At 40.8% G+C, this 21,107-nt stretch overlaps 1 protein-coding gene across 19 annotated transcripts in view; it reads left to right on the plus strand.

Moving 5' to 3' along the window:
* LOC122570238 (pleckstrin homology domain-containing family G member 5) overlaps window positions 1-21,107 on the plus strand; it is an 86,005-nt gene that overhangs the window by 7,189 nt on the left and 57,709 nt on the right. For 16 of the 19 annotated variants that reach the window (XM_043732315.1, XM_043732318.1, XM_043732321.1 and 13 more), the window contains 4 exons: window positions 69-463; window positions 2,431-2,521; window positions 2,770-2,857; window positions 5,402-5,507. In XM_043732315.1, the coding sequence (XP_043588250.1) occupies window positions 69-463; window positions 2,431-2,521; window positions 2,770-2,857; window positions 5,402-5,507 (680 nt within the window). Of the gene's footprint in view, window positions 1-68; window positions 464-2,430; window positions 2,522-2,769; window positions 2,858-5,401; window positions 5,508-13,105; window positions 13,826-21,107 lie in introns of those variants that run through there. The other 3 variants (XM_043732323.1, XM_043732330.1, XM_043732329.1) reach the window with 2 other exon arrangements.

Genomic DNA, 21,107 nt, shown 5'->3' on the forward strand with positions numbered 1-21,107 from the left:
CTTTCTCTAATATCTTATTAACCTGTGCTTGCCTGAAAGTAATTTAAAAAAATAACTCGTCGTTTCAGAGGAACCAAGAGAGGATCTATCGATCCTCGGTAGCAACGACGACGCGCAGGGGGATGAGAGGGCGGCAAGGGCGAGCGGGAGATTCGAACGGAAGTCGTTCCGTCGGAAAATCGGGTCACTGATAAGAGGCAGCGCCGCGGAGTTACCGGCTGTGATAAATCGCAGTCTGCAACCGATTAAGCGTAGTTTGAGCTTCAGCAAAGACTTGAACCGTGTGCAAGAACCCTCGAAACCTCACAGGCCGAACAGCGTACATTGGTATAACAGTTTGGTGTCTTTGGCCGAGGATGAATGTCTGGACGAACAGGATGACAGCCCTCCGAGCAACAGCGAGGAACTATTTTCCCCGAAGGTTCAAGTTACCAGGACGCAGAGTCTCATCGATACCACTTCCGTAAGAGTCGTTATTGGTATAGATCGAGTTATCCATTGGGATCTATCGAGTTTAGCTAACCGCTAACGTCTGTCGCGCAGCTAAATTGATCGAGTTTGCAGTTGAATTAATTTGTTTTTCTTGAGGGTGATAGATCAAGGGGCGTCGCTGGATAGGATATGCGAGGGCAAGGTGTTTGTTGATGGCGATTTAGAACGGCAGATTTATTTCGTTTTATCGATCGGATAGATTCTTCAATTTAACCAACGTCGGCTTAGTTAGTTCACCCCCTCCCCGCCCCGCAATTAAGATCTAATGAGTGTTTCCATCGAATTTCAATGGGATTTTAAGCGGATTTGAAATGGAAATCGAATCGTTGGAGAAGATGGTAGCCGTGGATGATGGGTTTGCATTCGTATTTAACGTAAAATCCAATAGGGATTTTGTGGTGAAACGTGATGAACGAAACTGTGTTAGCCACGTCGCTAATTTTTTAAGTTTTACCCGCGCAATCGAGTTCGATTGAAGAAACAAGAATAGGTACACAATGGAATTAATTACGGCTCGCTGGGCCAGCTACGAAAATTCTCGTCGTTGACTGATATATATATATATATATATATATATTATTTATTTTATTTCTATCTCGAATGGATATTCGCTCGATTGTGATCTGCAAACTAAATTGTTTAGGCAAGGCACTCGAGCTCAAGCGCCACTTTCCGTCGAATTAAATTAATATGAACATTTATTTTGAGCACTTTCGATAATTAATAGACTGTGAATGTTTATGCAAATTCGTATCTTTATAAATAGAAGGTATTTACCTCAGTCTCTAAATATTATAAAGATTATTTTACTTTGGATAATTTATATATCTTTATACATGATATCTGTGTTTGAATTTCCAAAAAATACATAAATATCCACAGTCTAATAATTAATAAGTATCAGATCCCAGAATCTATCGGCCTCTTAGACACGTTTTCAATCGTTTGAACTCCTCGAAATATCTCTACTTCACTTAGTGTCATATCGAAGTACTATTCGTTCTGACGCGAACAACTCTATTTAATAGAACAATAATAATATTTTCTCGTCGCTTCGATAGGGTGTGCCCACGTCGTATCGATAAGACTTGACTTACTGGCGAGCGAGGTTAAATTAATGTCCAATGAAATATAAAGCTATCTGTCTTGGCTACAGCAAAAATTACTTTCTGTTAAAACAATAACTCATTCTTTTCTCTGACAATAATGTCGTAACCTTGTTTCCAAATGTAGAAACAGATCCATAAACATTCGAAGAAAAAATATTACTCTAAAGTATCTAGCAATATTAAAATTCGAATTAAATTCAGGTCTCGAAATTATCCTTTATACCATATATTAATTAATAATTCAAATAAAATTTAAATACGAGCCAGCCTCGAGACTGCTCGGTATTCGCCGTAAAAATTTGATCAATAATTTTACCTTCGCTTCGTAACCGGGCCCGAGAGTAAATATTTGCCTGATAGATTAATTCAAGATTCTCTATCCTGTTTCTTTCTTTCTCTTTCTTAATACATTTGCCTGTTAAAAGGAGAGCGACGGAATCAGTCGGGGTATCAGGGTCTTGATATCTTGATTTGCCGCATGTAATCGGGTTCGGACGTAGGAGGCGCATTAAGCGGATGAAAATATCCGCGTCGCGTCGGTACAATATGGAACTGAAAGAGATATCTTCTTCGGCCACGCTAGAAAAAGATCGTTAGGTCGATGTAAATAAAAGAGCCTTTCGAGTATCGCGGTAAATCCCGCTATTCTTATACGTAACAAGGATCCTCCGCCTTGTCCCGACCTGCATCTCTTATCGAGGTAGCTAGATGAACTTGCCGGAAACGATGTTCTCAGAAACCTCCTCGATTGTACATCTTTCGAGGCTCTCTTAATTTTCATGTGCGTTCGAGCGTCTCGATCCGATGTAAAAGAAATTGCATCTTCCAGCAGACTAGAAGTACGAGAAGACGAGTGAGCGAGGCACTGAGTCGAACAGCCCCTTACGGACGACACAGCGACCATTATGACTCTACAATAGGTAATTTGAATTTTTCTTGTTCCATTTGGATCCGTGGAAATTATCAAAGAAGCCGATTACCAATTGGAAATAACATTAAAGACAATAATTGCATCCGTGATAGGATTTGGAATGGATCTTTTTATCTCGCACAATTATTTGGTTAATTTTCCTTTCTAATCAGCTTCGCAAAGAATTAGGTATCGTTTAACTTTTTCTTATTGTGAAACGCAGTCGTGATCGAAAGTTTCCGTATTCTTTCTTTCCAGATTTAAGTAATCCGCCCTGGGAGGCCAGTAGTCTCCCTGCTCTCACGCACACCGTCACGGATGAAAGCTACAACGAGCGAATATTCCCGTAAGTAATGCAAGATTTACCATTTTATTGAATCTTGACCGGGTAAAAGAGATGGCGAGAAATAACAAAATTTTTCAACTTCTCCCCCAACGGATATAAGAATGAAAGGAAGAAGAGGTTGCTCTCGAAGAAAGTTGGATCGAGCTAAGTTCTCGAACTGTTTGTCTTTGTTGTTTTTTTAATTGAAGAAACTACTATGATCGTATTAGTCCCCAGGCGGAATGGCCTTCTGTTATCAACAGCTAACAGTTAATTAAAGTCGCTTTTCCTAACGTGGCGGCGAGATGCGACCCTTTTGTTTAAAGAAAGCTGAGTAAATTGCGCCTCGAAACGGCTTGATGTACGAAGTTGAGATCTCGTAACTCGTGTTTCGACATCAGAGACTTGACTGTCCCTCACGTGAATCACTTGGAAAATGCAGAAGATTGCTGCCTCGCCTTAAACCATTAATTCCAAAGGAGACGCTTTTACCGATAAGAAACAGGGACAGCTTTGAAGCCACTTCCTGCCGATCGATAGCACGACGAAAAAGAAACCTTAAATCAATCTAGCGACGTATCAACGCCAAGAGTGAGACGATCTTGTCTAACATCTTGTAACATCTCAGAATTGTTTCGAAAGTAGGAGAACTCCTAGAAAAGAAACCTAACAAGCCTCTGTGATGTATCTTCAGCCAGCACCGATACTCGTTGCTCCTTTCCACTGGGCTTTGTTTCAAGATACATGACTTTCTTCTATTCTCCTGCTTCTCCTTCCTCCTCCCCTCCGCCAGCGAACGAAAAAGTCATTCGTTACCACTTCGAATCACCTTGTACTACAAAAGCATAAGTTTACGTGCCATGTACGTAATTGGTTCGACCCAGTTGCTAACAATCCCGAGAAGTACCCGGGCCGCACTAGCCCTGAGCAATTCCGGTTATTCTTTCTCGTGGATGGAAACGAAAGGAATGCGGTACACGATGAGATCCCTCTTTTCTATTCTTCCTCTTCCTCTTCCTCTTCCTCTCGCTCTTTTTCTCTATTTTTTCCCCTAAAAACAACTAGGTTAAGAACAATGAATTTCAACGGAGATGCGATAAAATATTTTGCAGGGTTTCATCCCTATCTTCAAGAAGGAAAGAGGAAAAAGAAACAGAACCAAAGGAAGGATTTCGATACTAAATGTATTAATGCACAAGACAGATAGCGAGGTCAGAGATCATAGCCGCTCTGATAAATCCTCGAGGGAGTCAAAGGTCTCGGTACATGACAGAAAGCCAGTACAACATGCCACTTCGTTTCTTTTGTCTCAGGACAGAAGAATGATACGGGTCTGACTGGTGGTGTACTCTTGGCATACGTGAGATCCGACTATAGTTAATTTTCCTTGAAAGGATACGGAAGGAAGTGCATGCGGAAGGAAACGTTCTCCCAATCTCGGTAATGCCTACGCAGCGGCCCACATAGGAACGCACACATAGCCATCAAAGGTTCGAGCTCAGCGGGAATAGAACACGGGGCAAGGCAAAGAGGTTTTAATCAGTGCTGGACTGTTTCGAGGGTATAGTAAAGGGAATATACGTGGAGCGAATCTTAACGCGAGTTCCTGAAATTCGCAGCGAACGCATCGACGAACGAACAGAAAGGATGCACATGATGAAAAAGATACAGTCTTCTGTTTCGCCTAGCTCGGCGGCATTTATCTCACGGCAAGATTAAAACACTCAGAGAAGGTTAAATAGAAAGTATCAGTGAGATCATGTTCTTGGAGCTGCGTGTAGTCGAGGAACCTGTCTTTATTTGCATTCCTTTCTCTCACGATGTTCGGTTCGATCGTAACGAGATTAAAATTAATTGCCGAGCTTCATGAATGAAAGATAACAGAGTTCGCTTTTTTTCATTCTTTCCTTTCTTTTTTTTTTTTTTTCTAATTCTATGGAAGAAGGTATATAGAGTGAGTGACTCCGCGCTCGTCCTTTTTCCCTTTTATTTCAACGGGTTGATCGATATGGAATCAATCTTTATCGACACGCGTAGCACCGGCCTGTTACAGTAGGAACTGTGGTGAAAATCTTGCGCTGGAATTTGCAAAATTCCCCCGGAATCGAGAGCGATATAATACAAGACGAGCCGGTCATTAATCACACGCGAAGTTCATCAGCGAACACGTGACAATATCGAAAACCATTTCATTTTCAATTTATCCACCGTCATCCATTATACAGCACGCGGATGATTCTTAAAACGAAAAATCGCTTTCAATTGAAATGATGAATTGCACGGATCCTCGCCGTGATGAATTACCGTGGAAAGTTCCTTAATGAGTGAAACAAAAATAAAATTCCTTTCAATGGTTAATTAAAGCGATCTGGAAATTGTTCCCGGATGACGATTCCTTTGTTCTTCATCCATTGTAATCCAATCTGTCGTACAAAACAAAATAGGAACGTGATTTATTTTCAGCAAATCGATACAACCGCAAGTTTATCTTAGGGATTTTACCTCGTATTTATGGAACACCAACGCTGAAGAGTGTATATTTAACCAGTCAACTTTTTGTTTCAGCCTTAAAAAGGAGCAACAGGTCAGACGCGAATGGAGGAGCCTGAAAACAACTGGCCGAAATTTGTCTCTCCTAGATGTCGACCAATCCCCCGCGCAGCTTCATTCGGTAAGTGTCCAATAAACAGTTTAATTAGTTTAACGCTTTCTCAAACTCGCCTGAGCTTGTATTTAGTTTTACTTGCTTTATCCCCTGAATCGGACCGTATGTTATCGCACCGTCACAGTAGGTTTCTAAACTATTAATCACACGGCTAACAAGGAATTTCTTTTCCTCTGACATCGTGCTGATATGATATGTTCTGTCACAGAATGCTTCGTCATGTTCTAGATGAGATATAATTACTTTCAGCTTTCCAAGATATTTCATAGTTTCTAAAAGAAAAAGTTCAATTTGAAAATCATATCATTACGTTGAAATACTGTTTTCTTGAAAATGTTATTCTATACTTTTCACTTAGTTTCGCATGTGAATAATAATCGTCGGATGATTATCTATTTGTATTCAGTCGACGATCGACCAAGTATATATATTATACCAAAATGTTCAAATCCGATTTTATCGAAAACGAAGCGCCACACGAGCAAATTTCATTCTACGCCTTTTATTTACTTATTCACGCAGAATCAGCCAGTTATCGAGCGTGCCAGTTATCGATTGCTAGCACAAACTGTATAAAGTGAATTCGAAGCCGAAATGGAAAATAAAATTAACGCGTGACGAGCGGCACCAAACATCGTTCAAAGTAGACACCTCATGTCCAATTAAAGCTACTGGGAAAGTTGATAACCGGCGTAGTTTAACAACGATACAAACGAGTGCATAAACTTCGTTACGATGTTTGCTATCTTCGTTAATTAATAGCGGAATAATCGCAGAAAGTGTTGCATAACTGTGCAATACTATAGCACTCACCCCGTAATCTTCTCACATAGAAGAAGATCTTTCTAAGGATATTCGATGGCGGAACTTTCTCCATAATTAATACTCAAAGGATTTTCGCGTCGATTCCCCGGACACGATACGCGGAGGAGGAGATCGGCTTTGAAACGTTTGCGGTAGATTCCTGCAAGGTCCTCCTATGCTTTTGACTGGCGCAGCTCGTCTACTCGGCGAACAATCCCCGTTTTCGCGCGGAAAGAACTACAAAAAAGACTCTGCCAGAGGCATCGGCTCTCTGTGCACCGCCTTTGAGATTCAGCCAAAGATACGTCTTTCTCCAGTACGCCTATCTCTCTATTAAGCGATCCTGAATCGACGCTGGCTGCTTATTATTCGCGATAATTGAGATTCGACGTGGTTGTTCGCGATCGTCAAAAGTGAGAAAACTTGACAAAAGGGAAAGAGCATTCGCGTAGATGTCACTCGGGATTCCCTTTGAGCTTGTTTGAGAACGTTACGAAATATGAAGCAAGGTATTCTGCGAGGCATTGATAATGCCTCCACGTGCTTCTTTTTCAACGTTTATCACGACGAAACGTAAAGGAGACGGCGTAACTCTTTGATACTGCGGTTTCCGTTTCGTGCTCGTGACGATTTACAATAGAAAACGTCCAAATGACGACGTTTGTTTGCACAGCCACAGAGGCTTCCGAGAATATGAGATACTCTAATCTTCGTCATCTTCATCCACGTTCTACTAAAAGATACTTAGGTTTCCAAGAATAAGGCGCGAATATCCCCCGCGGTAACTCAGCGAAACTGAAACTGAAATCTGCGTGTAACACCGGTAATAGCCTCTTTTGCCGACCGGGGAAATTAATCACGCTCTTAATTAGAGGAAAATGGACATAGTAACTGATAAAGCTGCCAAAGCGAGAACAGTTACTCCCGTCCTCGTGCGCTTACGATCCTTGAAAAAAAATGAGCTTCGCGAATATTTCAGCAAGGAAAAACGGTAAAGATGCATCTAAAAATGCTAGTCGACGAACATCGAATCTGATATGTCCGCCAAGGACGAAGACGTCGGTCTCGAATTTGATTCGCGATACGAATCGTACGACACTGGTTTATTGTTTGGAATTGCGATCGTGTCGACCCTCTCGTACTCGTTCCTTCGCTCTAAAATCCATGCAAATCGTGTCGATTTCGCCGCTCTTTGAATGATGCTTCACAGGGTAAATACGAACGAACACAGGGTCGTTAAATTCGTCGAAACACGATCGCATGAAAAGCTCGTCATCCGTTCTTTCCTCTCATCTTTTTCGCCTCTTCTTTTTTCGGGCCGAACGAGTAAGGAGCAGATAGGACCTGGACAATGAAGAACACGAATCGATGATGGAATTAATGGGCGTTCTCCTTTAATACGAAACTCTCGTCTCCGTTTCATCTGGCGCCTCTTGTTCGCGAATTTCTGACAGCTTCCCACGACCGATCCAAAGCAGAGAACCGTTGCGCTACATTGTCACATCATGATTTCTCTGTTTCTCTCTCTCTTTCTCTTTCTCCCTGTTTCTCGGTCCTTATCCTTTGTCCTCGCTTTCCTTTTCTCCTGTGTTTCGCTTTCTTCGTCTCTTTTTATCTCGTCCCATTCTTGTCTGTTTCATTCGCACTCATTCCACTGATTTCATTTCCCCAGCAGGACGATTCAATCTGCTCACCGTTCTGTATTACTTATCGCGGTTCTCGATTCCCGTTGAATCGAGCGGCGTCCTCGCGTCGACGAGGCGACCGTCGATCATGGACGATGTATAACGCAATGTTTCGCCTCGTTGTCCACGAGTCGAGAAAAAAATCTCCGGCGTTGCACGTTGCCACGGCGGCGTCGATTTAGCGCGAAATTTTTAATCAACCGCAGTGTGGTACGCGACTTTCAACAAAGATTCATACGATCGATCCGTTCGACGAGGAAAGAACGCAAAGAGCAGCTGTTCCGGCGCGAATTATAGCGCGGCATATTCACAGCTGCGAGTTTCCGTTAAATCTCGGTGAAATTGTTGCCCGGAGCACTCGTATCGAAGGACATAAATTAAAATGAATTCACATGGAATTGGTTACACCTCGCTTCACGATTGTGGCTTTAGAAGAAAGGGAATGAAAAGGAACGTTGGCGGCCAATGTAGGTCAGTAAATGCGCTGCAGGCTCGGGTATTTTTTATTTATTAAAGCCTAGAAAATTGGATTGACTTTAAGTCGGTTTCTTCATTAGGATTAGCCTGTGTATCGTGCAGGACGGAAATTAATAAAATCAAAGTAACTGTTGCTGGCCCTTCGTCTGGAAGTTTTAATGAACGGTTAATTCACTGGGCGTCCATCGGTGATTTTTTCAAGCGGCTCGAGTTTTAATTAAAAAATTCGCCCGAAATCCGACCCGATGACCAGTCGAAGTTTAACGAAGTCGTATTCCCGTATCTTGATGAAATAAGTTTTCAGCGCGAGCTATCTACCGGTGACGTATACGAATACGAGAAAAAGGGGGGAAAAAAGATCCGATGAAGATACCGGAAAAAGTTTTAACGAACGACGATTTTTTCTCTGGACTGTACACGGCATTCGAAAGGATATCGCGGTGCCTGAACTTTGGTGTGATATCGAGATCAATCGATATTCCAGTGGCGATGCGCGTTTATGATTTTTCCGAGTAATTCAGTATGGAGGTTCGATTGACCCCGCAGCATCTCCGGCTCGCAATCGATCGCAGCCGCATAACTCTTTTCCGCGATGTTCCATCAGACTTATGGTTGCACGTGGCTGATATCGATCCTAGAAAAACGGTGCAAATAATGAAACGTCAAATGCAATACGATTGCTCGTTGAAAGAACGAGAGAAAAAGACCGTCATAAAATAACTTAGTTCATCCAAGTGTTTTTGTCATTTTTACCGTATGCATTTTCATTGCTTTCCGTGTAAACAGTTGATATTCATAAACAGTTTCATCAGGTTTGAATATGCATGCGTTAGCTTCCGTGTTTGATAATTTGGAAATTTAAGAGCGTTTCGGCTGTTATGCAAAGATACCGCGAATAAACTATTCGTGTAAATAGACTAATATCAATTTTGGTTAATTACGTAGAATAACGTTATGGTAAATATACTATTCTCTTCCGTGCATTGTAATATTACGTACGATGTAATAATAGAATATATCTAGGGTTCCAGTTTAACATGATGCACACAATAGCTTGTTTTAATCTATGCACGGCTATACGTCAGGAGAATTAAAAAAGGGAACGGTCTTTTCTGAATAACACGTGATATTTAAATATCTCAATTTTTAGCTTTCATCGTATAAAAACTTTGGTGCGGCCATTTTTTCTCACTAACCTTGGAATGCCCTTTTCGCCATCCACGCTATCGATTTTTTGCGCGCGAAATTCTGCTGACCTCCTCTAACCCGCATCTGCCAAATTTTTTTCATATAATCTTCCTTCCTGCCGTGTATTTACTATTTTCGTATATTTTATACAAGCCGGTTGAAAGTAAAGTAACGATAAGTTTCGATGTTCAAACAAACAGTCATCTATTTAGATTATTCGAGAATTTCTATAAAAGGTGGATATTTTAAACTCGTGGAAATATTTTAGACAGAGATACGTACGAAGAACATTCCAAAAAATACGCGAAGAGTCATTGTATGTTAGGAATTTTACATCGCCGATGAATGTCTATGAATCGTATTTACCTCTAAACGTCTGCTCAAACATCCAATACTGTTATGCAGATATGTTTTACCCATGAAGACTCTTTAATGTATGGATTACATTGAAAGAAATCGTAGAAGTAGAAACTATGACGCTTCCGTTCCAGGAATTCTTCTGATACTGACAATTTCTACAAATTTGAAACGATGGAATCAGATATAGCCAACGGAAATTCAAACTACGCCAAATTGGAATATTGCTTAACACCAATCGAACATTATTCGACGTTGAAATAATTCATTTTAATGGCAAGATCAAACAAAATTTTCTCCAGCTGGGAATGACGATTCACTAAACGACGATTCCTAAGGCTGGAAGAAAGTTCGCATGGCGTAGAGGAACGCAACGAATTCAAATACTTCCGGTGAACTTCAAAATGTTTGGTCGCGATACTTTTGCCTGATCCTGTACAATATCCGGCACAAAAATCCTAAATACTACGTGCAGTAGTTCAAGCGAACACTTATCCGCTGTGTGGATGGTCCCTGAAGCGAAGCAAAGTATCGTGGTATCGCCCGTAATTAAATGTCCCGGGTTCCCCGGAGTGTTCCGTCGGGTAAGCGCATTAAAGCGTGGCCCGGGCCGCGCCACCTTCTTCCATTTCTCTGTGTTTTCGAAAACTGCCTCGTTCCACAGGGTGGTCGCGTTAAGTGAGAAAGATGAGGGTGGGAAGAAAAGTAAGATCTATAGGTCGGAAGGGAAGTCCAATCGTTCTGGAGCGACGAACGGGGAATGAAGTGTGCCGCGAAAAGGGGGTAGAATACGTTGTTTTTTCCCCTACACGCTTTTCTCTTATTTCCTGGTTGATTTCTTTAGTTCCTATCGCGGAAACCGAGTATCGAACAGTGGTATGCACTCATGTTCTCCGCTGGCTTTCCTCTCAAACCTTCGACACTTTTTCTAATTCGCGCCTTTTCAGCCGCGATGCTTTCACGTTACCTTTGCCTCCACGGGCTTCCAGCGTACAGGTTATCCCGGCAATAAACGTATAGTCGGGAAGAAAGCAGTTAGTAGAAAATATAGAATAAAGTTTTTCCAAACGACGACTGGTTTTCGAGGGGATTGAGTTGGGAAATTTGGTCAAGTATTCTTGAAATTCGTTGATTAAGGATTAGAGATAGGCGCGAGACCGACAAGAGGTTACGCTACGTGCGAAAATAAATGGAAAGTGTAGAATAAATTTCGTTCAAAAGACGTCCCATCGCTGAGGAAAGAGTAACATTTGAAAATGTCTCGTGTGGGTGTATGTAAGCCAATTCTTGATTGAACATGTTCGAACTTTACGATAGTTCAAACTATTTTCTTGAGAAAGAAGTCTTAAACAGGAAAACAATTTTTCCAACTCGTTTTCTTAAAAAGCGAGACGCCTGGTGAAAAACTCGCGTTCCATATTTTCAATTTATTTTTCCACGTAGAACCACCCTCTTGTCGATTGTACCGCGATTATTGGATACACCTGTATATTCACGTGTGTTTGCAATGCCTTTTCGTTTCCCTTGCGAAAATGGTTTCGTGAATACTCTCCCTGCCTGATGCGTTTAAAGTATCGCGATAGCAAGGGTGGATGAATCTAATATAAGACAACTACGATGTGATGGGATTTTTTGGAAAATCGTTGCTCGACAGAGATTCGAGCACGCGGATTAACAGATTTTCCTTGGCGAGAAGTTTCTTCAAACTTGACGATTAATGAATGAGATATGAACAGCTCGTGATTGTTACTTTGCATTGCAGATTAAGTATCAGATTCATCGGACAATCATTCTTGTGTGATCTTGAAACGGTATAATGTTAACGATAGTATGTACGAAAACCGTGGCGCGTTATGCATTAGCATGTCTGTAAAAGTAGAAAGTAACAAATTGTACTTTTTGTTGGTTCGTGAAGGATGTGATCCTTATGCACGAAGGCGTCACAATTAGGTAAAATAAGAAAAAGGCTCGTACTCTTTAGAAAAATCCCGGCTGGAAGCGTCTTAATTAAAGGAACCTCAATTAAAATAGAGCGTCTAGCAATTAACATAACTTATCTCAACCAGCATCCGTACATATATTCACAAGCGAATCTTCTCATCCGAAACCTGTTTTCAAAATAAAGAAGATGCCCGCCGTGATATTCCGTTAGGTGGCTGCATATGAAATTTCGTTTCTCTGAAAGATAAGTTTTAACCTTGATGGGCCAATATTATTAAGATCTGTTAAATTAATTTGTTCTAAAATCTTGACCTACTTTCTTTTACTACAGTTATCAATCACGTTAAAGAAACAAGAATTTGCTATAAATTACGCATATAAAGTGTTAACAAGATTTATAGTAAAAATATGAAATCTCTTAAAAAATATTGATATTAAAAGGGCTGCTCTCTCGAAGGATATTGATAGCAGAAGCATTGGTTACAATATTTTATATTCGATTCTATATTCCTTTTTCACGAAATATCACGAATTTGCCATCTATCGCTAAAAAGCTTGCATCTTCTAATGGAATATGTTATTCCTCTCTCGACTACTAACGCTAACTAATACCAACCGTATTATATAGAAGTACATTACCTTTTGATCATTAAATAACGTTAGAACCAGAAAACCAGCGAGACTATACTTATCACATTTTTCTCCTGTAATCTTCATATGCACCAAACGCATGTACGTTCGTTCAAATTCTCTGAAAGTTTCAACGCGCGTTGAAGGTTGAAAGGAAAACGATTTCGACGAAGCTCGGACTATTCTGCTTCCAGCTTTCTCACCCCTTAAAAAACAGTCGCTCGACGAGCAGGGAGATCGTCCTGTACGACCTCTCCTCCTCACGCAGGCAATTTCTACGTTTCTTCGTTCGCTTGTGTCAAACCTCGAAGAAGAGGGAAAGAAGAGTTGTCAAGACGAAGAAGAAGCTACGTAAGCGAGGGGCGAAGAGCAGTGGGAAGCGTGACAAGGGTGGGAGCGAGCGTAGGGATGGAGGTGGCGTTCGATGTCCGCGCAGTTTCGAGCCATCCCCGTTCGGAGAGAATCGGCATGGGGGTGGGTCGAGTTCGAAATGACGGAGAACGGATTTTCCGTCTAGTAGAACGCGCGACCTCAGCCCGGTAAGATCGACGCCGCCCTCGCCCCCGAGACGACACGAGACGCGGTGAAACAAACCGACGAACGAACGCGACCACGATTCCGCTTAGAGCTGGAACGCTGCCGACACCCTTCGCCGGCGTTGTATCCTTATTTTTGGGCTATCGAAGGTGCAGAGTAACTTTCTCTCTGTTCCGAATCTCGGCAAATATAACAAACACGGTTCGATGGTCAGGAAGAAGAATTGAAATTGTAAAGTAATAAAAGAAAGCAGAAGATCGTCGTATGAATAGAGAACAAAGGTATCAACTGATCAAAGATTATTGAAATTTAAAGAGAGACACTACGATTCTATATTTGATTTTCGCGATCGCCACGCTGGAAATGAACAGGATCGCCTCGTGCGCGAACACTGACGGAGGTTGATTCGCAATCGAGGCGGAGACAGGATCAAAAGAAATAGCTCGGTGTCCCGAGATGAGAAGGAAACGTATGAAAAGATTCGAAGAAACGCGCGCAACCAGGACACGTAGGATGTCGGACTGATTGGCCATAGGGGAAGAGAGAAGGGACCGGAAGTGTGACGCAAAGTCTCAAGAGAAGGGCCGCTTGTACTCGCTGCTGGGCGGAAATCTCGATCGTAACTGAGAGACCGACGCACGGTATCGGTTTTATGTTGGAGATCGCGCCCCGTTTCCGTAACGGCGTCGTCGATGAGATTCGAAGGTAACGTTGCTGTATTTTGCCTGTACCGATACGTAGAAATTTAACCACGGAAAATCGAGTCTCTCGTAGAGAACGTTACCGAAATGTACTATATGCGACGCGCGTACGTCGAGCTTATCCTCTTTTAAGAACGCTATAGCGAGTTTAAGCGCACCGTTTAATAAAGTAAACAGGCAAGCAATTACACAGGAAAGCTTTCTTTCCTTTCCATCGTATTGTATTACAAAACATCTAGTATAAAATCACGACTACTATACGATACTGATCCTCGTTTTAACTTTTCCATTTTTGTTTGAGGAAAATAATGAATTATTTTCATTTCGGTATGCAATAGATAGGGGTATCGGAGAGAATATAAAAGAGTATCGAGCAAGCTACGTTCTGTAATTTCCGTTAGAGCATTTTATTTCCCAAACGCGATCGAACCTTCCTCTTATCACGATTTTATGTATAGGAATCAGACGTTCCCAATGCTCCACTAGAATCCATCGTTCCCCATCGGAGATCGGTAGAACGAGATTTCTATTATAGCGTCGAACGATGGTCAACCGTTTGCTGGAAAAATGTCTACGATATTTGCTGAAATAAAACCTTTAGATACGCGTAGTCGCTAGTAGTCGGTTATCAGACGACAAACAGTTCTGTTTTTCGCCAGGCTACGGAAACGTTCTGTTGTATACATGTACATGCGAGAATTTAAAGTTGTAGAAAAGTTCTCGGGGAATCTGTATTCGATACGTTAACTTTCGTCTTTTCTCTTCAACGATTAAAAAGAAATTTCTTTCCGGGCGTTGCCGGGATGAGCATAGGAAATTTAATCGAAAATTCATATGGAAGTTCGCTTCGAATGTTGAAGCCGCGAACGAAACTACGAATAAACGAGAAACGTAATTGAAAAATTTCTCGTCTACTTATTCGCGGATTTACACAACACGGTAAACAGGCGGGGGATGTCCAGAAGAAATCACATTAACACTGCAGCTAGAATTACAGGATTCGTCTGGTAAACATTTGTCTTGCAAATTACCTTGTTGATGATTCAAATTCAATTCATAAGTTCTAACTAACCTCGTTTCGTAGAAATCGTAAACTCGTCAGAGTACTTGTATGCATTAGCGCGCTACGCTGAAACCGTCCGCGGAACAACGAATCCGCGAAAAGGGGAAAGTTGCCTCAGGACAAAATGAGAAACCTCGATCTAATCGACTTACGAGCGATTTACTTTTGCAATCTATGAATAATTTCACGATAAAGTAACAAGTTAGTCCACGATATAGATAAAACTTGGGAATTCTGTGAAAATGAAGAAAGTAATTACATTTTTAATTAAATTAATTACATTAGCTTTGCAACCTTGGCAAGGTCGAACCTTTCTCCCGACCTAATCGCATAATCGATCGCTAAGATGAAGTTCGATAGAAACCTTGAATCTTATCTGGGACTCAAGGAAGATATAATTACTTTGAATTCATCGAACACAATTTTATAGATTGATTGTTGAACTGGTAGGGTGATTTTTATTCTTTTAATTCAATAGGTCTCGATTTCATCGCGTTTGAGTGAACGCTAAGAGCCTCGAATCATTACGGAGAATTATTAAGTCGATCTGCGTCTGACGTCGGTTCTTCCAAGATCGGAGACATTCTATTCTATTTTTTAACGTATAAGATATATTGAAAGAAATTATAAATGAAGAAACTATGATACCTCCGTTCTAAGAATTTTTTTAGTTCCGAGACGGGCAATTCTCCTTAATTTGAAATAATTGAACCAATTAACCATTGAGAAAATATAGCGAATGCGAGCTACGTTCAACTAAAATATAATTTGACAAAACGATATTTCATCGACGCAATATGCATCAATCTAATACTAATGAAACGTACATACTCGTTAATTTTAATGCCAAGATCAAACAAAGTTTTCATCGGCAGAGAAAGAATAATAGTTCACAGATCATGAAGCTGGAAGTAATCGCAAGATGGAAAAACGATTCGCGAAAATCGCATGCAGCTGCGTTATCCGGACAATTAAACACGCGCCGAGGAAAACGAAACGAACGTACACCGCGGTTCCGTGTTGTGCATAAAGCGGCGTTTACAAAGGAACTAGGGAAGAAGGTTCGTGCATACATTAGCAGCCCATCACAGCGATATACCGCTTCGATCGAACCGTGCTATTGACCACGAGACTTGAAAAGCTGCCATCCCATTCGTTCTATCGTTCGATCGGTCGAATGCACAATTCGACAACCGTTTTGTGCCATATCAATTTTCGACGAATCGTTCGCGCCACTCCTTGCGAAGCTCTCGTTTCATCGGTAGCCCGCTGTCTACTATCCGACTCTAATCGATAACGTCGGTGACACTGTCATTTTCTCGTTTTTTCGTGACACGACCACCGCTCTCTACGAAGAAAAGCGTCGCCGGATGTGTGTTCGCTTGCAGAAATACGAGATTCGAGGCCGGTTCTGGCGTTTGTTTCAAAACACGCGGAATGTAATCCCGGATGCAGCTTTTTTAGATTGAACGAAATACCGTCGCGATCGATGGGATCGCGACATCCCGCGAAACCAAGCCATCAAAAGCTCTGCCGTCCGACGAAGGATCACCACTCGGTGGAACGCTGTTTTTTCAGTTGTGTAATCTCCTCGCGAATCGATATTTTGTTTCAAGCTTTAGGTAATTCCAGAGAGACGCCGAAAATTTGCAAATACAATAGTTACGGTTTTGTTTTTATCGGTGGAATTTTGTTGGATGACCGGTAGTAATTGAAATTCCTTCTCACACCGCTGTTCGACACGAATCGAAGTATGATGCGTTCGTAAGCGTTTCAGTATCGCGTGAAAATTCGTTTGAACACACGAACGTTCCGAGCGATCAAAAATATCTTGAAATAAATCCGAAGGTTAATAATTTCGCAAATTTTGCGAAATATCTCGATCCAGACCGATAATTATTGACATGCAACCACAATTACACGCCGGATGTGGTAACTTTGCTAATTATCACAGGTTACAGATTATTAAATGAAATTGAAATTTGAGCAACTCGTTTAATAGTTACCGATCCTGATGAATTTCCCAATGGTGCGCATTAACGAGCCAAACGCGATAGGACGACATCATTGGGAACTTTTTTCGAATCCATCGAGATGAATAATTATCTATCTAACTAACTAGTAATAATATATTTTATTATTCGCCATATGTCAACGCTTGTCGATTAAGAAAATAGACTCTATGAAGTTTGACAATTACAAACTTCAATTTCATTGGTGTACATTAGCTTTGAAAAATTAATTTAATCTCGTCATAATGTTCTATATACGTTGCAAAGAATGAAATAACGTTGTAGTTACATTATATTTTATCATACGCTTGAACGATGATGTACGTCATTAATCAACCATCTTTGTAAAAGTACTAAAACTTCAAACACGAGGACAATAAAGGTCAGCCTCAAATTACAGCAAGAATTACAAGTGTTAATGGAATTCTTGAATTTCACGACAATGCCGACGATCGTTAAACAGAATTAACAAGAATAATTACCCGAGTCCAAGAGCAACTGCTAATTAATAAAATAAAGGTAGGAACGCGCGTCGCAAAATGAAACCGGAGGAACGGATTTTCTCGTACACACATTTTCTAGAAACTTCGTTTTCATTGTTTACGGAGTACAGCCTCATCACTTATCCAGACGTTGCATGGAACGAATTACGAAAATTCAGCATTTTCACCATGCAGCAGTTTAATAACAATTCGTTCTCCCACCGTAAGGATCGCGTTAGCAGAAACTGATCGCAGTTTCGATCCGTCAATTTCCCCGGTAATGGTCTAGTTTCGTTTCTGTACGACGCAAACTTTCAACCAGCCTGCTTCTCCCACGAAATATTTTAATATTTTATGGCGATCGCGTCACTGATGTCGCGTTTACACACTATCGTGTTATTCTCGTGTCGTTCCATTCGTACGAATCATCGTGGCATCAAGAGCGCACGGTCGATTTGTCATTTTTTATTTAGAAACGATACTTAACGAAAATGGAATGGAATTGAAGAATAAGAGAAAAATTAAGGACGACGATCTTAACATGACATAATCGAAACTAAAGATAATCAAAATAAAATATTTGCCTTTTCAAAATAATTGTTAAATTTGTGAAGTTTCATGGAAGAAGTATAATATTAATATTTTAATATTTTCGATACTGTAATATCACGACCAGTATCACTTCTCAAATTTTAAAGTAGACGAAAAAGGTCATACTTGTGTAGTTTAAAAAATGAATATAAAGATGAGTAATATGAAATTGATCGAGGTAGCGGTGAATCATAAAACCGTTTTTCTATAAAAGATGAGAAGTGTGACTTATCATGTTCTACCCCTGTAGTCTTCGCTTTAATTCCCATTTCGGGTAATAGAGGATTCTGAAGGATTTAGGATGAGATCGATCCGATAATAGAAAAATAATTCTGATAATAGCTCGCCAGTGACGGGTACGTTTTTACGGTATTCCCACTAGCGATGGTGATTCAGTTTCTCGATGATAAAATGTGCGAGTAATTAGCGGTTTTTGTAAGATAGGAGAAATCGCGGGATGCATCGATGAAACTCTGAAAAGCGTGGCGAAAGATGAATATTTAATGCGATTTCCTTTGCCGTAATAATGCAGTGAACGGTTTAATTATAATCCGGATGACGAAGAAAATTAAGCTCGAACGTTTTATTCTCGACGCCTTATTTTTAGTGTAGACAGTCGGGCCGCAAACAGATTTTAACATAATCCCGGAGATACGTTATTCCGCCTGGGTTTGAGAATTATTTGTTCAGCAGGCTTCATGGAACAATTTCCATCGCGAACTCGTTTCCATGTTCTGACAGATTGGAGTTAAACTTATACAGCCTGTTAACGCTTTTGCGATTGCATTGGGAACGTTCCTGCAACTATTCTTGTCATCTTTTTATCGATACCTCTGAGTAATCAATTTGCTCCTGCAGACAAAGATAAAACGTGCACGATAAGAGAAACCGGGGAAACAGAGATCGGTAGAAACTAGTTTAAAGGTGAAATAAGGAAGAACGCGCGAACGAGGAAATGAGCTTTTCCTAAATTCCACGAAAAATATCAGCTACCGTCTTCCGAGATTCGTAATCAGGATAAAGACCAACGCGTGTTTCCTGAAATTTTACTTGCTAACTTTCATCTGCATATGCATTCGAATTTAAAAGTCTCGCCAAAAATTAGTTTTTGCTTTATCCCTTAATTAAAAACGTCTTTAGTTAAAACGATAGTAGTAATAATTAAAATATATTACTTTCAGTCTTTATGCAAATACGCCACAGTGCTTATAAAGAGAAAATAAGTCGCTTTCATAGAACGATCTTAAGATTCAATACGTTGTCGATCGATTTCACATGGAAACTACTCTCCCATTTAATTGTCGAGTAAAATATGTCTCCGTCGTCCTCTTAAATATTAATAACACCTAGAAAAGTAGATTGTTGCGACGAAGATGTTGGGTATTCGAGTGACGAGTAAACTCGCTTTCCTCGGATAACAGGATAGGAGGAAAACTCAGGTTCATCTTCGCTACCGCGTAAACGAGCAATAATTCAAAGCATCGCGTTTCGAATTCAGAATCTTTCATCCCCTAAAAGTTCTTCGTATTTTATCGCTCTGTATCATCTGACATAGTTAGAGTAGATTCCAAAGGTGTATATATTTCCCGGCTTTTCTTGGTCACAAATTAAATGTTTTCTCACCGGAAAAGTGTACGTTCCTTCGCTTATTTTCCTGTTGCAGGGGAGAACTGAAAGCAGTAACACGCCAGCTGCTTTTCGTCATAAATAATACTCGCGACGCGTAGCCCAGCACCCCTTTACTGGCAACCGGATGTAAAGAGGAGCGGAAAGAGGGAAGCACATGCCGCGTGACTTTATTTAAAAGCGCAATACACCTCACCGGCTAGACTTTGAATTTTGACGAATAAATCGCGAGGCTGGCTGCTAAGGAACGAAAGCGAGATCGTGCAACCAGTTCGACTATACGCGGAGCACGCTCTATTCGTATGCATACCTCATTAAAATTCTTCAACGGTGCGATCTTTTTTATTGACGCGTTGGAACCACCACGTTCTTCGGCTTCCGGCTATTGGTTTTGTTCGCGCCTCGTTCGCCATTTATGATCAATGGAGTAATTCATACGTAATGAATGTGGAAAAGCGAGAACGCGACAGGCAAGTGGGAATTTATGTTTCACAGGGGGGACAAAAAGCGGGCCGGTTAATTGTAATCTGAATATTTATGCAAGTTGAAGGATTCGAATAAAAATAACGCCGGCGACGCCGGGGAACGACGTTAAGAAAAACGAAAAGAAGGCGGGGCTACACGTTTGGGAGTTACTTTACTCTCGAACGCGGGCTCCAAGCTTTTATTTTAATGAAGATTGTGAAAATTACGGGCATCCGGTGTTTCGTAAATGAATTTCCTTTTTCCTCGTGCTTGAAACCGCGTGCATAAATCTTGGAAACAATCACGCCGGGAATTAGAAACGAGACCGCGCGTCGAATTGACTTTTCGCGATTTATCTAGGTTAGCGTTTCGATATTTAATGACGTCGGGATAAAATCCTAACATTAAACGATCGAATGTATCAATGATTTAAAATGAGTCAGCGGAAAAAAAATATTCCTCTGGAGAAATATTTAATCATTTCCAGCCAGTTGAACAAATTTTAATTAACCCCATTCCCTTTCCTTTCGAGTTGTCACGGCTCTGTCAACCGTGCGTGTCTCTAAATTCGGAACGCACCGCGAGTCGTGTTTTATTTCACCAAGCAAAATTAAATAAAGTCACGTAAAATACGATCGGTTTTTACTTGTGTATACAAACCGCGTGCTATGCTATTCAATATTTGGCTGTATTTTTACGCTGATCCAGCTTTGCTTGTTTAAATTTCACGCCAAATTTTAATGCTCCTCTGTTATTAAAATCGCTGCTAATTTATTAAAATCATATTCGGATGCTTTTTAAAAATATCCATAAAACGTTTCCACCAAATTCGATTCAACTGTGAGATTCGAATCTGTACAAACTCGCGAAACTAATCAAACGCTCGTAGATAAATTTCCCGAGTAGATTATGCGTGTTGTACGAAACATTAAAAAATTTCGTTAGCGCCGATACGAAACTCAACTGTCATGATCGAACATGAATTTTTCCGAGTAACTACATTTCCACTAAATATCTTATAGCTTGTCATCTACTGTACTTCTGTCT

Source organism: Bombus pyrosoma, linkage group LG8 (assembly GCF_014825855.1).
Source record: "Bombus pyrosoma isolate SC7728 linkage group LG8, ASM1482585v1, whole genome shotgun sequence".
NCBI classification, from domain to species: Eukaryota; Metazoa; Arthropoda; class Insecta; order Hymenoptera; family Apidae; genus Bombus; species Bombus pyrosoma.